At 39.0% G+C, this 17,944-nt stretch overlaps 1 protein-coding gene across 1 annotated transcript in view; it reads right to left on the bottom strand.

The window, feature by feature from the left end:
- Agbl1 (ATP/GTP binding protein like 1) overlaps window positions 1–17,944 on the bottom strand; it is a 739,063-nt gene that overhangs the window by 669,964 nt on the left and 51,155 nt on the right. Inside the window, exon 6 of the mRNA XM_028781654.1 lies at window positions 4,069–4,106. Coding sequence (XP_028637487.1) covers window positions 4,069–4,106 — 38 coding nt within the window. The remainder of the gene's footprint in view (window positions 1–4,068; window positions 4,107–17,944) is intronic.

The following is a 17,944-nucleotide window of genomic DNA, read 5'->3' as shown; positions in this document are numbered from 1 at the left end:
CCCGTGCTGGGTACATGACCTCTAGCCTGTTTGATAAGGGAGGGAGAGAGCCAAGGAAAATCATAAACTCTCCCTAATGTGGTCCATAGTTCTTTCCTTTCCCTGTCCACTGCTGTTGGCAGGCCCCGTACCTCCAAGAACTGAGTCTTGGTTTTTCTGCCACTAGTGGGGATTGACTCCAGTCAGCCACAAATAAATAGGATCTTAGTGACCTCAGATTCCCAAGCCTGATCTCATATTGACGATGGTCATAGACACACTGACTGACTAACCCCAACCAGTAAATATTTTGTTCTAGTTTAATTTAGACAAGGCAATGTCGTCTGTTTGTGATGCAGTTACTGAGATCTACTAGAACTGCCCACTTTTTATACTAGCCGACAAGTAAACATCAAACCAGAATAGCTGCCACCTAAAGGAAATGTGCCTTTTATAGATAAAGTCTGCATAAATGTTCCAGGAGAGCTGTGCACATACAGTTTTGAATGTTAGACAGAATCTAACATCCTGCATTTAAGTTCAACTGATAGATTCAACAGTTTTCAATTCACGTCAAAAGATAGTCCATGTTAAGATTTAAATACACGTGACATTTAGACATTATAAAATGACTAGAAATTTCCAAAACACTCAAAGCCCTGCAAGAACTCCAGCCTAGGTGGATTGGTGTCATCTATGCCCAGATATCTCATGCCATGTATACTTTGGTTGGGCTGGTGGAACAACAGTGGCAACTGTCTGGTAGGCTGTAATTGCACTTCAAGCCCATGGTCTAACTTTGCCATCTAAGTGAAGCCTTCTTTTGCGCTGAGCTCACAGATGATCTCAGCACCCTTCTGCCTACACATTAGAGTTGCTGTTCGTGATAGAACCTCCCGGCTCCAGCAGGGTCCCCTCCACATAATTTGTGAACGTGTGTAATACTGGTCTCCCTTCTGTGTTCTTGCTGCTTACGAATGCATATGAGTGATGCTTGATGCTGGGGAACCGTAGAAAAGTTTTATTAAACACCAAGAAAGGTATCTTGGGAAGGAAATTTTGAAACCTTGGGTGGATTTTAGCCCTGTGTGTACCCAGATACGTATTGGCAATTTTCAAAAGGAAGCAGCTTTGATTCCCATAGGGTGGGGTGGGATGTTACATCTAAACACAATGCCAAGGGCTACTACATAGCAATCTGGGATGTCACTAAATATTCCACAATGCATAGAACAGATCCCAGCAAGAAAGAATTACCCAATTCAAAAATGTCAGTGGTGCCAAGGATGAGAGACTCTGATATAAATGAAGGTTTTATACTTAGTGGGAGGAGGAATCTTAGAGAACTTCCGATCCAACTGTTTTGTGGAATAAACAACCAAAGACCCAGACAAAGACCCATATGGACAGCTCAGCAGAATTAGCAGATAACCCCATATATCTTCCTGATGGGATGGTAAAGCCTGCTTTATATGTAGAAGACAGCAGGCTTTCAGTTCCCTAGCAGCCTATTAGTAAAGTAAACAGAGATTAGAACTACAAATGTTAAGACCATTGGTTCCAAGCATGGATTGTTAGATTTAGGTTGTAGGGAGCAATCTTGCTATTTCGTGTGGGTAAATATCACAAATCAATCGTTTAATTGTAATCAACAAATATGTGCTTTCAGCCTTGTTGTGCTGATACAAGAAACATACGGATCAATAGAGATAACCCCTGTCCCTTAAAAGCTCCTGTTGAGAGATAAAGACAAAAAGAAGAAAAGTTGTACAGTGACAGCAATGCATTGAGTTAGGAAAGCCTAAGGAAACAGAAAGCAGGGGCACCCAACCAAGTGATCCAAAGAATATTCTACGAAGGAGGAGAGTCAAAAGCCAACTTCTAAAACAGTGTTTGTCAACCTATGTGCTGCAACCCCTTTTTGGGGGTGAGGTCAACTGACACTTTCACAGGGGTTGCAGATCAGATATCCTGCATATCAGATATTTACATTATGATTCATAACAGTAGCAACATGACAGTTATGAAGTAGCAACAAAAATAATTTTATAATGGAAGGTCAACACAGCATGAGGACAGTACTAAAGGGTCACAGCCTTTAGAAGGTTGAGAACCACTGCCCAAAAAGAAGAACGTAAGTTGGAAAACTCAGCACTGAGCCCTCTACCACTGCAGGCTCAGCTTATTAAGCATGGCCAGTGGAAGGAAGACCCAGGCAAACAGTGTGTGGCTGAGTCTGCTCATATCTGCACATACTACTGGTTTTCTACACTACTAGAATTTTAGAGTAAGATCCTAAGATCCTTATCACTAAAGGAATATGAGATGACTTTCAGATTTTTCACAACATAGGTATATTTTATGAGAGGCTAGTTAACTTCAAATTTAAGGTCTAAATGTGCTTGTGTGTTGAAGGTAAGATGGTCCTACTTAGCCCTCGGGCTTCCCTTCCCAGGAAGGGTCACATTTTCTATTGCCAAAGCTGAGCTGGCAAGACTCAGGACAAAGCTCCTGTCCCAAAGCACTGCACTCACTGGTATCCCAGGGAGAAAAACTCATTTCCTTTGTATACCTTGCCCTTCATCCAACGCCAAGCATTTGGGTAGAGAATGACACTGTCTGCCATGATAAGAATCAAGAGCTTAAACCTGTAATTAGTTGACTCTGAAGGATCAACAGCTCCTCCCCAGAACCCACAAGTGAGATCTCTCCATCTTAAGTAGACCATAGACTCCCTCCCTTCCCTTCCTAGTCTAATCCCACTGCCTTCTACCTGCCCCACGTTTGAAAGCTGTGTTTGTGGATAGACTGTTACTGGATGAGGTTCCAACCAACAAAATAAATTCAAGCTTCATTTTCCTCTCCAGTCTATAAAAGGAAACGACATGTGCTTTGGCTTATTCTTCATGCTTCTGGGTGACAGAGATGTATGGGTGGTGGAGAAAGAGTGTTTTATTTTTATTTATTTATTTATAAGTTTTATTAAAGTTCACCTATTACACACAGGCCCCGGGCTCCCTATAGAGAAACAAATATCACCATTGAAGATGGTGGTTTCCAAGGTACCAAATTAAAACAGATGAAATAGTAAGGAGGGGAGGAATAAAAACATTAAGCCGAGAGTTCACTCCCAAGTGCATCATGCTGTCCATTATATTGCACACGTGAAATTGACTTCCAATGTAATTAGTCTAAGGCCACAAGGCAAAAAAAAAAAAAAGACCCTCACAATAATTCAGAACCTCCAAGCTATTCTTTTGCAATCACTCACATAGTTGAGAAAAAATAACTTTTTAATAAAAAAATAAAACCTTAGCAACCAGTACATTCTCCAAGTAATTCTCAACACCCTACCTGCCCAAGCATATAGAGAGTCATGAACTAAGTTAAAAACCAAATGCAAGATTTGTCTACCTACCCTCTCATACATAAACTTTTGTTCCACTGGACAGTCCCATGGGCTGGGATTTACTCTAGGAATGCTTAAGGATTGTTTCCTCTGTCCAAAAGAATGAAGAGTCCCCAGGGCTGCAATAGACAACTTACTTCCCTTTTAGGGACAGTTGTCTGTCTTACCTACTTTTCTCACTGTGTTAAAATACTCTGACAAAAGCAACCCAAGGTAGAAAAGGTTTATCTTGGCTCATAATTCAAGGTGTAGTTGATCATGGCAGAGAAACTAGGACACCAGAAGCTTGAAGAAGCTGGCGATATTATTTACATGAAGCAGAGAACAACAAATGATGGACCCTTCCAGGAAATGGTGGCACCCACTTTGGCCAGATCTTCTCATCTCAGTTAATCCAGTCATGATAATCCCTCACATGCAAGCCAAGAGAGCATTCTCCCAGGTGATTCTGGAGTCTGTCCACTTGACAACACTAACAATCATAGATTATAAGTGGACAGGTCCACATGGAGATATATTCACTCTTATTTTCTACAGTCACCAAAGTCTCTTTCTCCAGCAGACTTGAGACATGACTTTCTATTTCTTCACAGGTCAGAATGGAGCCATAGAACAAAAGAGTGCCCATTACACAAATAAGAACAGGAAGAGATAACCCCCTCTTTTAAAGAGATGCTTACTGGATTTCAGCAATGCTGCCAAAACTTCAGTGGCTGCCCTGGGGGGGAAACAAAGAAAAAGAAAAGCGAAAGTCAATGTTCAATGGTCTTTTTTTGTTAGCCCGTGTATCCCATAGGTAGCATGTTCATCGCTGCCACCTATCAGAGTCATTATTAACCACACATAGAAGGCATTCTATTGATCTCCGGTGACCATTAAAGAGGCATAAATGTAGAAATCACATTAACTGAGGTATCTATCTTCCAAATAGGTCTCAGAGTTCCCCTCTGATGCTGAAAATACCCTCCGTTCCCACATCACTTCCCACCTTCCAGCAACTTCTTTACACAGCATTATTTTTTTCTTCTTAGATGCTGCTCTTACCAGCCAGTGTTAAGTTTCTTGACTTGTACTTGAAAACATGTGGCAACTCTGATGGATGACTGGGAGGGACGGGGTTAGAAGGCACGGGGAACACAGCAGTTTAGTGTCAACCTCCTGAACCACTCATGCCTAGGACCCACTGGAAAACAGGCACACTGGGAGAAGCTGCTTCCTCAGGATGGGGCCTTTCCTCCAAGCACACTGCTTTCTCCCACAGAAGAATTTCACAACTTCGGTAGCAAACTGAAGTAGAGGAGAATAAAAACATTCTCTTGTGCCAGTTTTTAGTGATCCCTCCATTTGTTCCCGGTATCTGAGAGTGCAGGATAGCACTCTCAGTGCTATCCTTTGAATGTATCCTCCTGAGTGTGTTCACTGGGGACTTAATTCATATGTCCATGGCATTTCAATGTGAAGCTTTAGGGGAAGTGATTGAAATTACATGAGACGATGAAAATAGGGTTCCAGGAAGTCACTTGTGATTGTTATTACCCTTGCTCCTCAGTATGTAACTCTACCTGCAACCCCACATTTGCTGAGTCCCAAAGAGAAATGTAGAATATCCAGGCTACTCCTGACCTCATGAGTTAGAATCCTGTTCTAACAAATCCTCATGTGCACACTGGGAAGTATTAATGATGGATGTAGAGGATGCATCAATGCGATCCCTAGAGACTTGGCTGGTGGTCTAGTGGGGTAGTTGCCTTGCTGGACCATTCTCAAACATTTTCTGTCTTCTAACTCACGTACTTTTTTCCCTCCTAATCCATTTGGCTGCCCTACTCTTTCCTCTAGATGCTGAGCTACTTTCATAAGTTCTGGTTCTTTTCTGTCCTATCACAACATAGGGACTATGTACTGTAGCATCTGGGTTTTGTCAATCTCCATGGAGTTAGAAAAGTAGGGTTGCAGAAGCCAAAATTCAATTAGGGGGAGAAAAGGATGGCTATGAGTGACTAGTGGGAAGTCTCACAGTGAAATCTGGCTCCACTGACTTGAGACTTTTCTAGTGCTAGTTTCACTGAGCTGAGGGATTGTCTCTGCTGTTGAGTCTGCACCGTGTGTTTTGGTATCATAAGAATACTAGAGGCTAAGAGGAGATGCAATTATATCTCAAATACTTTGTTTCTGTTTTATTTACTTTTACTTTTTTCTCATTCATTTTGTCTTCTTCATGCTGCTGGCTCTGTCTCAATATCAGGCAACATACTGCAAAGAATACTCTGAGGTAAGAAAGTGGCTGATGAAAAAGTCTGTATGACATTACGAAAAAAGAATTTCTGGTTTGGGGCACAAGTCTGTTCACATGTGTGTGTAGCCTAGAAGGGACAGTCTAATCCCTCTGGTCTACTTTCCCAGTCTTCAGAGATGATGGGAACACATCACTGCTTGCCTTAAGAATAAGTTACCAGGATCGTATGTAATATATCTATTCCCAAAATGAACAAACAGCATTCTTCAATGTTGCAGTTGTCTGTAAGCCAATAATTTCCTCTGTAGGGATTTTAATTTACTTCCCATTACTAAGACAATTACGTAAGACTAAGTAATTTAAAAAGAACACAGGTTTATTTAGTTCATTGTACTGAAGTCTGGTAAGTCTTAAAGCATGGGCCAAACATGTTCCTGTTATTAGGTAATGCCTTCTTGTTGAATAACACAGCAAAGGATATTACATAGGAAGACAGAAAAGCCAAAACAGGTTAGAGGAGAAGAATAGAAGTTTGAAAAATAGGAAAAGATAAGGGATATTCAAAGTAGGTGCCTAACCTGGTCTAGATCACCAGCTAGGTCTACAGAGACAAGAGACTTGGTATAACTGATCTACAGAACACTTTCGCCATGGAGCAAGAAACAAGATAATAGGTTCAGAGAACAGAGTAGAGGTGAGGAGAAAGGATGGGCTAAAGGAAACTTAGAGTCTTGCTGCTCAGAATATGAGTCTTTACCAGCAACCTCACACTTGTTGAGAGTTGAACAGAAATGTAGACTGTGAACAAGCCTGTTCCCTGACCTGATGAATTGGGATCCTGTGTTAGCAAATCCTCATGTGCACATTAAAACATGTTAAATCCTCATGTGCACATTAAAACATGTTAATAAGTGATCTGGTAATGAACTGATGTGGGCTTGGTCATTCTTTGACTGTTGACAGGGACATGAAAGATGACTTCTGTCCTTAATTCTCTAGATTGTACTAAATAGCATGATGATATAAGAAATAAATATGATCCTAATGGTAATATCATATGACATGATCAAAGTTACAGCCAAATTGAAACTGAGTCCTGAGGTACCAGTGAAGCACTGTTACTTTGAAGGCCGTAATTTGGGAATCAATATTTATGATGAAGCACAAACTAAAGTAGATGATAGTTAAGACCAAAGTATTATAATCTAAAGATTTCAAATTCAAGCTTTTACACAATGAGACGTCATTCATTTGCTTTTAATACTTACATATGATGTCAGCGATGGAAAACTGAGATGATCATTACTATTCAAAAAAATGTCATTACAGAATAGAAAAGAAAGAAAAAGAGGAGCTAGGGGACTACCTGAAACATTTAGGCTAGGTAACTCTAAGCACAAGAAAGCCACTAACTGACTAAGAAGGGAAAACATACCTTTAGAGAAAATAATGGCTTTCATTTAGGACATGCTGAATTCAAGATTTACTATGTGAAAGCTGCCTGAAACTGGTCAGAATACAGCTGCCAACATCCACCCACAATGCTGGAGGGCACTCAAACATGGAAATATTTATTTACTAATTCCTACAATAGCAACAATAGTTTGTAACCATGGGAACGGATAGTATCTTCAAGAAAATTCAACAAAAACAGAGCAAAGGATTAACACACACACACACATCATCATCACCAAAGGAAGGAGATCACTAGAGAGATGAGAGAATGTGCAGTCAAGAATGGTAGTGGGAACAGGGGACAGGGGGCATATTTGGCTTCAAAAATAAAAGTTGCTAGATTGCCTAGGTCCAGAGCTTTTGCAAACTTCAATCTGTGACCACGTGGTAAGTTTAAAAAATCAATTTTAAAGGTTTTTAACTTTACTAGATTTGCAATAAAATATATTGGAGCAGAATGTAATATATTAATGACTCAAGAAACTTTCATATCAATACTCATGTGTGTGTATTTGTGTGTGTGTGTGTGTGTGTGTATGTGTGTGTGTATGTTTATAAGGATTGTGTTACAAATGCTTTGCCTTTAAAAAATCAGTAGTAAAGATATCGTTTGTGGTGTTATGCCAATGTAAGATTTAAACAGGAACAAATACCTAGAATAAACTAATAAATAACAGAAAATATTCGCTATTTCAGTGGCTTCTGGCACTACAGGAATGCTACCAAGAAGCTCTTTGTTCAGGGTCTGGTCACTAAGCAAGTGTGCAGCAATGGTCTACTGTCTGAGCAAGACTCTCCTAACCTGTTTCAATACAACACGAAAAGCAATAATGCTCAGCAGAATTGAGACAACTCCTTTAGTCAGCCAATGCCTATGCCAATGAAAAGCAACACTTAGGTGGGTGTAGTAGCACAGCCTTGTAATAACAGCACTTGAGAAGCTGAGATAGGAGGATTATGAGTTCTAGGATGGACCAAGATACATAGTGAAACCCAACTTCAAAAGCAACAAAAGTCAAATATAAGGCATTGGAGCTTAAACAAGTAAGAAAGCTCAGACACTTGAAGAAACCAAGCCCACTGCATTTGACAAGTGAACTGGAGCCCCACTTTATGGCTTTAGAATACCATCCTGCTTCCTCTGGATGTAGACATCTAGCAGCTATCATTCTGGTAGACCCTCTGATTCTGTGAAGGGATGGGGAAAACTATTTTTCCTTAAGTTTATCTCATCCTTAAGTTCATCATTTCTTACCACCATGTCATATGGTTTAGGTGCTGAGTGGGCTGACCTACGGAATGGAAAGTAGAACTGAAAAAAAAAAAAAACCTTCCATCTAACTTCCTCTTGTTAAGCATTTACAAAAGAGCCACAGAGTTGGAACAATGCAAGTTACTTCCTCAGGTTGAAATACATTTTAAGAACCATTAAGAGAGTTGTGTCAGTAATTGTTAGCACTACTTAGGGAGCCTCTATAAGTGTGAAATGCTGCATGTCCTATATTTATCAATGTACATCACTGTTGAACTTTATGGGAACGACAGATAATGAAATTACTCAGTGTAGGATAAGCAGCCCACCTAAGGCCCTGCAGCTAGTTAGCAAGCAGCACACTGAGGTATAAGCCTCCTTCTGCCTCACTCTAAAACTGCTTCACAGTTTTTCTTATACTTTCAACATAATTCTAGGTGTTCAAAATATTGTTTAGTGTACCTTCTTTATCTTTCAGGTACAGGCTACGATTTATAGTCAGACAACAGAAGCAAGATCCTGGGGTCAACAACGAAACAAACAAGTTCAGCTGAGTTTGCTGACTGACTCAGCTCTGTACAGAACAATCACGCTACATCTTGAGACTTAAGACTTAGCTATTCACTGGTAGTCATGGAGACAAAGACAGAATGTCATAGGAGGCAGGTCTTGAATATGTCATTTGTTTTCATGATAAGTATTTACTGAGCATCAACTACATACCGGAACAAATTGACAAACCAATTACGGTATTCAAAGAGTTTATAGTCTTGGAGAATATAGTTAAAGAAATAATAAACAGTAGTGTTTTTGTAAAGTGCACTAACTTTAGACTCTCAAATGTTATGAATGGTATTTTAAAAAGTAAGACAAGGGCTGGGGAGTTAAGAACTCAGCAGTTAAGAGCACGTGTTGTCCTTGCAGAGGACTCAAATATGTTTTCGCAGCACCCACAGAGTGTCTTACAACTATCTGTAATTCCACTTTCAAGGGTTCTGACACCTCTTCTGACCACTGAAAGCATCAGGAACATACATGGGGCACATACATACATACATACATACATACATACAACCAAAACACTCATAAACATAAAATAAATAAGTGTAAAAAAGAAAGGTAAGAAAGGAGCAAATAGACCATCTGTGCAAGGGTGAGCTGAAAGTTTTGAGAGGGGTGTTAGGGCAGTTGCATGAGAACTCAAACAGAATGTGAGGAGGGGGGAAAGTAATCACATAAACATCAGGAAGAAGCCTGTGTCAACATGAAAGAATAGCCTGCAGGATGAACAGAAATCCAAGCTAAACCAGCAGACGGAGGCAGGGGTATTATAACTAAGGATAAAGTGAAAATAGGAATAAGTTAAATAACAGTTGGATAAAACAGGAGGTCCTTTATAGGAATTGAACACATTGCCATGAGTACAGAAACCCAGAATGCCATCTGGTGCATTCCCACCCCTCCAGCCCCCTGCCTAGCTTGAGAGGAAATAGAAGAGTAGAAAAACATAGTATACATGAATGCACACACAGGCACACAGACACACACACAGACACAGACACACACACACACACACACATACACACACACACACACACACACAAGACAGGTGACCAAGAAAAATGGGTAACACATGGCTTCAACTGATCATCAATTTCAGGAAAGAGAAGGACCCAGAGATGAAAATTGAGATGGATCCTGCATGGTGGGAGAGAAGAAAAACCATGAGCATATGGTATCAAGGCTAAATCAGATCCTGTGCCCAGCATGGAGCTTTTCCACTTCTCTCTGGAATGGAAAAGAGAAGGAAACACACTCATACACCCAACTCTACCCAGGTGCTGTCAAAGGCTACTTGTGAGGACCATCATCAATCATTATAAATTGGAACAGAAACTGAAACCCAAAACCCAGGCTGATTTGGTACATAACAGACACCAGGGAGACGGACAGAGGATGGCTACTGTCTGAGACAGAGATCTGGAATACAGCTCTGCAGTGAATGAGCCCCACCATACCAGGCTTGTCATATGCAGAGGCTCTGCAAAGGAGAAATGGTTTAGAACTTGTTCCAAGTCTACAGGCAGCAGCAGTATAGAGACTGCCAACGGTTTGTGAGAATTCCCAGCACCAGAAGAAAAAAAAATCTAATAAGTGAGAAGTGAGCAGGCTGGAGTCGCCATGGGCTCCCCAACACAAGAGTCTCTTTCTACTTAGGAACGTGACTTTAAATTTAGCACTTAAGGTAAACAGCTTCGATTTCCTTAAATTATTCATAAAGTAAGTTATATATTAATGTGCAACTTTAATCCTATGTATAATATGTATATATAAATATATAATGTGCAAAGTCTATAAGTAAGCATATATATGCAAAATAAACTTTTACAGAGTGTTGCTAAATGACTATGGTAGAATCAGTGTTATACGACTCTTAACTGAGCGGGGCCAGAGCGAGCAGGGCCAGAGTAAGCAGGGCCAGAGCAAGCAGGAGAAGAGAAGGGGCAAAAAAAGAAAAGCTCAGAGTTAGTTCTAAAGGACCTACTCTTGGCCTTTTAAAAATGTCTATTCAAATTGAGCAAGAGAACTCTCCACCTCTATGTTCCATGACTATTTGTTCCCTTTTGGGAATAAACTAGATAATAGGAGATACTTTAAGGGGAAAACATCAATCTTACTTGTTTAAAAGATGAGATTCATTGCTACGAAAGTATAACTGTGGCCATAGTATTTCAGAGAACTGTAATATTTCAGAGAACTGTAGAGAGAGTGCACTGCCTGAATTCCCTCTGCATACACTATGGCCTTTGCACTGCTCCACAGGTTTGAACAAGAAGTCCTGCAGTGCTCTGGGAAGTCTTCCTCATTTTCATCTTTCTGTCTATCCACCAAAGTCCTATTTCCTCATCTACCTACCTTACAACATCCAGATCAAACCCCAGCTCCTACTGGCCTGCTCTCAAAGCTTTGCCACATTCTGCTGAGATCTCATCCACTTTCTAATTTCCTTTATTTTGGTACCATGAAAATTATGTATTTCTGCATCTTTCTCCACACTGATCTGTAAGTTCTCTGAGGACAGCGGCTGTATTACAATCTTTTATATGTAAGCAGTTATCACAACATGGGATACATGCAAATGCTTCGATAAATGCTTTGGTTAGTTAATGAATAATTGAACAACATAACAATAGTCGTTTACTAACTCAAATGTACCTCAATATGGAGTCCCACATCACCTCATTGTGGTAGAGTTTTGAATGAAAATGGCCTTCCTACACTCATAGGAACTGGAATTGTTGAGGTGTGGCCTTGTTGGAATAGGCATGGCGTTGTTGTAGGAGTATATCACAGGTTTCAGATGCTCAAGCCAGGCCCAGTGTCTCACTCTTCCTGCTGCCTGCCAGTCCATATGTAGAACTCTCAGCTACTTCTCCGGTACCATTCCTGCCTGTATGCTGCCATGCTTCATGTCATGATGATAATAGACTAAACCTCTGAACTTTAACCCAAATAAATGTTTTTCTTTATAAGAGTTATCAGGGTTATGGTGTCTCTTCATAGCAATAAAGTTCTAATTAAGACACTTTTAAAAACCACAGAATTAATGCCACAGAAAAGGGTTTTCAGAACAAAAAGTTTATTACCAAACTAAACCTATACAGTATAATCCAATGATTTTACTCTTTGATATTTAATCAAGTTGAAAACTTATATCCATACAAAAATCTGCACATGGATATTTATAGTGACTTTATTTGTAATGGCAAGAACTTAGAGCAATAAAAGTATCCACCAGCCTGGGAGCACTTATGGAGGGATCCAGGGCCTTAGCTGAATATATAAGAGTGGAGGGCCCTGCTGGGCACAGGTGGAAGATGAGATCCTTGACCTCATGAAGGCTGGACGCCCCAGGGGGTGGGAGTTTTGAGGGTGGGGAGGTGGGAGTGGGGGGGTAGATAGAGGTTACATCCACAAAGAAGAAGGAGGAGGTGTGAGGGGATTGGGGGTTCCTGGGTGGGTGGGGGATGGGGTAAGGGGACAACATATGAAATGTAAATAAAACATCCAATAAAAAAATTAAAAAAAAAAAAAAGTATCCTTCAGTAGGTGAATGAACAGTTTGTGGTATATATATTCAAAAAATATTATTCAGTATTGAGGATAAATGAACAATCAATACACACACACACACACACACACACACAAAGAGTAATCTTGAATGTACATAGAATTCTATATATAAATATACCTATATACTTTAAATGAAATTTTCCCATCTGAGCTTATTGTGCTTCCTCCAAGAGCCAAAGACTATGTAACAAAATTCTCAACACGTCACATGAGAAGCTCTCTTTTGAATTGTTGTCCAGGGCTATCTAAGAGACTTCAAAAACATATAGCCTATTTCTACTGCCCTTGGTTATCCCCAAGAGGTAGAAGGTAAGTCCCTATTGCTAAAAACAACATTAACTTCAGACACAGGGTCCAGAGAGCCCTGAATGGAAGAGAACTGAAATACCTCTTCCCTAAGGACTAGCTTTTATGATGCCAGAAGATGCCATGCAAGCTTCCGAAGGAGCAAAGCAAACAGAACTCCTACCATGCCATGGCTGCAAACCCCAATAATGACCAGCATGGAATAACAACCCTAAGGGTGCAGTAGTGGCACACATACCTTGGCAGTAACCTTTAGCTCTCTAACTGGACTTAAGACCCACTCAACAAGAGGGAAATCATGCCTGGTAAGAAGAATAATCATTAACTCAACAAAATTTTTGAAAACAAAAATTTTAGATGAAATCTGTTGACATATATAACAGAGGAGAGGAATCTTGTTGCAAAAAGTTGGGAAGTGGCTGCTAAGAAGGAAATAAAATGTGCTAATATCAAACTTTATGGAATCTTAGTCCTATCTGACCACCCACCTTCACCTGAAATAGCAGTTTCCTCTTCTTGAGAGACACACCGCTCTACTGTTAATAGAAGATGTGCATTGGGAGCCTCTTTCAGAAACAATTACCTTAGAAGTTAATCTTGTGAAAATACTCTAAACTATAAGTTGTAAGTTATCTGCCAGAAGATAAGTGTTTGTATGCTCTTTTGTAAAAGCACATTGTGACTGTTTTGAAAGTACAATCATAATATTCTTTAAATTTTGTCAAAACCAGTTGGGGCCTTCACAATCCTGAGAATGTTTGATCCCAAAATATATCCTGATCCACTTATGACTTTCTGATTTTTGATTCTTCTCAGCATCTTGGTCAAATTCATGGTGATTGATCACTAAGTGCACTTCCCCTCAACCCTTTATGCAAGCTTAAGCTGATCTAGGACAGAAATATAGTCACATCATCCTTCCCTAATTCAACACGATCTGTGGATCTCATCTGAGTTGAAATTTTCACAACTTTCAGGTGTGCTAGACAGAGATAAATTTTCCAGTATGACAGGCCAGCTTCTTTTCTACTTGCATTCCCAGAAACTGAGCAGGAAGTAGGAACATTCAATTTTTGTCATCTTAAAAATTACAAAATATAGCCTTCAAGATAATGGAAGGGTCTGTCCTGCTTCTACCATGGACTGACAGTCACCAGAATTCACAAAGAATTCCTAATGTGACACATGTTTACCAGCCTCCTTTTAAATAATTCTTTTTTTTTTTTGCAATAGATCTAAAAGATGGTCCCATCTTACTAAGAAGAAAGAAGTATAGGGGAATAGTTGGCTTATCCAGTACACTTTTCCTGATTCTCAACCTGAATGTTCTGTTAACAGGACAGGGATATTTCTATGGTACAATTATATCCTTAAAATAAATTGATCACAAGAAGAAAACTAAACTATGAAAATGGAAGAGGCTAGAAAATAAACTCACGTGACAGTGCCTCTCCTCTGCTTAAGATGGGGCTTAGGTTTTATGGAATTGTCTTTCTCAGGCAATAGAGTTGAATCATCCTATACATGTCCAGCCTCCACCTTTGTTGTATAAATTGTCCTCAAAGACTCTCAAAAAATAAGGAGCATCTAACCCTTCTTAACCTATGCATGCTATTGAAGTATCTTATATGATAGAGCTAAATGATTGAGGCACCACACAACTGTGGTTTTTACCAATGGAAAGAATGACTTAGGTTCTCAACATTGCCCAAAAGGTATCTTCTAGGGATGTGCTTGTTAATGACAACTAGGTTAAAAGACCTTCCGGTCTTCTTGATGGTACCCAAGTAACATCTCTTCATTAACATACAAACTAAGGTCATTTTCCTGGAAGTGTGAACATAAGAACGTCTTACTCTGTAAGTGGCTGAGGGAGAAGAGAGAGGAATTGAAATCTGTCATGATGAGCATTACAAAAAAAACTTGAATATCTTCCCCAAGTTTTGAAAGATCCCTTAGACAAGTCTAATGCTTTAGGCAGAAAAACTCTAAACTATTACTATGCATTGTTAAAATTACTTTAACCCAATAGATAGAGTATGATAGTTCTAATATATGAAGTATTTCAATATAAGTATTCATGCATGTTGTATTATTTAATATCAGCTCTGACAAACACAATATTTGTTAGTATAGTTATATTTATTATACCATTATCACATGGTTTTACTATGTAAAGGTGTTTGGGTAAGAATTTAAATAAGCTTTTTAACTTAATGAATCCATTTTTGTTCTTGAAGCAACACCATTATGAAAACAAGTGAAAAACTTAGTGGCTATTAGTTTACGAAAACAATATAATAAGTCTTTAAAGTGCTATTACACAAACACCTTTAAATAATGACACATGTGGAATATCTCAGCCTTGGTGTCTGAAATCTAATAATTTGTAAGCTCCCCATATATGAGCCATAGATGAGATAAATGAGGTGCTAAAAATTTAGTGAGCTCGGGAAAGAACTTTTTCTTATAATTTTTAAAAACAGAACAAAAAGTTCATTAAAATTGTTAAGTGTCTGATCCATCAATTTAATGATGCTGGTGCCTTTTCTTTGCCTCTCCGTATATGTACACCTTCCTAAAATACATCTAAGCCAATGCAAGGCATTAAAATGAAGAAGTAAAATAGTTAATCCTTTTAATTGTTTCAAATATTGAAGTTGACAGATCTGGGGACCTGCAAACATTTGGATCAGCAAATTGAGATGTGTGAGTGACAGTTAACAACATTCGTGTGGGATTTGGGCATGTGGAGTTATCTTTGCTTTGGAGATCAATACAATCCTCAAACGAAGGCCATCCCTTGTCTAAGATAAACACAGCAATATCTTGGCTCTTGCTAAAGGGACAGTGTGTAAACTCCCAGGCATGTTAGAATCGTCCATGTTTATTTTAACAATCCCGCTGATAGGATTAAATGGGTTTAAAGATTAAATGGCTTTACAAGAACTGGGTTTTGTACATATGTAGAATGTTTGTTGATAAATAAAATTAGATTCAAATGGTGTAAATTATGAGATGCAGTTTTCCTCGTAAACACTAGGCAAATTTTGAAAACTTTTCTAGAGAGGCCAGAGTCTTTCATGTTGCCAAAATCCTGCCTACAAATTCATTAGTCAGATTCACTCTATTCAAGGCATCCATGAAGCTAAAAAGAGAATCAATTCAAATTGAAACAAGTCAGCTGTTGAGTAATGTCACAATTTCCATAACAGTAGAGTGTCATGAATGACATCACAGAGCATGGTCTTCTAAGAAGGGGACCTTAGGAGTTTGAATGCAGAAACGATATTGGTCAAGCATGTAGTTATTTATATAGAACTAATCTGACTGTGCCCTTTGGGACATGTCAGCCAGATGTATTCTGCTATACCCAAACAGTCAATTTTTAGGAGAGCTCCAAAACAGTAGACTCTATTTGGGTTTTTTGGGTTTTTTGTTTGTTTGGTTGGTTGGTTGGTTAGTTGGTTTTGGGGTTTTGGTTTTTTTTTTTTTAGGACAAATTGATACATAATGTAGTACCCACCCTTCTTTACTAGCAGTTCCAAAAAGTATTCTGGAAAACCTGCGTACTAGATTTTTTTTCATTCAGATAAGGTAAGGTACTGGTTCTGATAACATTTCCCAGATAGAAATAATTGAAGAAATATTCCATACATGCAGCATGTCTGTGCACAAGGAGTAAGGTAAGACTTAATACCTCATGGAGAAGAAGAAAGTAACTTGCATAACAAACAATAAAATGTCAATGTTTAAAACAAAATTTAGTTAGGTCCTAGGGAGATAGCTAAGGCTGTGAAGTGCTTGTCACAAGGACCTGAGTTTGATCCCAGAACCTATATATAAAACCAGGTATGACATGCTTGAAATACTAGCATTGAGATAGAGACAGGTAGAATGCTAGGCTTAGTAGGCTAGCTAGTCTAGTCTACTTGAAGAGTTTCAGGCAAGTAAGATACTCTATCTCAAAAAAAATGAGATAGTTGTTGCCTGTAAAAAACACAAATATTGGCCTCTGGCTTCCACAGGCACGCACATACAACATTCACGCACTTTACAATTGAACTTCTGAGCTGAGAACTAAGTAAATATTTTTGCTTTCAAGTTAGTTACTTTGTGTGTTGTTTTATAATACTATAACCCCGACCAACATGGTCTTAAATCTGGTGCTGCAAACAATGTTAAAAATATATTACATGTAAATAAAACTGTCACATCTACCCCTGAACAATAGACACCTCCACATGACCTCACCTTCAAAGTAGCTACAAAGGCACCCCTGAGTATGTCTTCTTTGGTCTCAAAGAGACATAAGTACATTTAATCAAACAGAACTACAAAATATCCTGCCTACATGCTCTTCACTAAAGCAACTTTCAAGGGGCAGCAATAGTCATGGTGCTTCTACAGGAAACTATGGAATGCTTGACTGGCATCTGCCTTTTCTCTTAATGAAGAAAGCCCTTGAGATCAGAGACTACCTCACAGCATTCCATCCCTCATGTCCATGTTATAACCTCCCTACAGTAAGCTGTCAATAAATGCATGATGGAAGAACGAATATATGAGTGAATGAAGCATTTAAAAACCCTCATAGATCAATTGAAGAAGTAAATCACTCAATCTGAGCAACTATAATAAAAGAAAAAAATTTATGCTCATCATAAAATAATGTCTACAAGTAGACAAGAATGTGTCAAAGACAGTATATTTGAATCAAGTTCTACAGAAAGAGATAAATGACAAATTGTAGAAATATGTGCCTTTCTTTATATATGTCTTTTACTTAAGGCCTTGCTATCTTATTCCTTTTGTGTCAAGTTTGATGGAGTTTGGACCATGATTTAATCACCACAGTATAAATTTTCAGGCTGTGACATTCCCGTTAGAATAGAGAACTGCCTGTTGTATCTCTGAATGCTGGCAAATCCATTCCCTGTCCTATCTGTCATCATGGTATCAGGAATCTATTCCACAATTTAACCTCTTTGCTGGGCACCACTATGGTTACAGGTTAACTAATTGTAAAACTAGCTTGTGAATCAAGAAGCTACATGTTCTGGTACATGGATGTAGACAGAACTGCATCAATTTCCTGAGTCTCTCTGCTTTGAAAAGCATCATCATCAAAGAAATCCCAAATCACATCAAACTGAATGATCTTCAGAGTCAG

The sequence above is a fragment of the Grammomys surdaster genome, unplaced genomic scaffold (assembly GCF_004785775.1).
Source record: "Grammomys surdaster isolate TR1022 unplaced genomic scaffold, NIH_TR_1.0 493, whole genome shotgun sequence".
Taxonomy (NCBI): Eukaryota; Metazoa; Chordata; class Mammalia; order Rodentia; family Muridae; genus Grammomys; species Grammomys surdaster.
The sequence above is the reverse complement of the archived record's forward strand: the minus strand, read 5'-3'. Positions and strand labels throughout refer to the sequence as shown.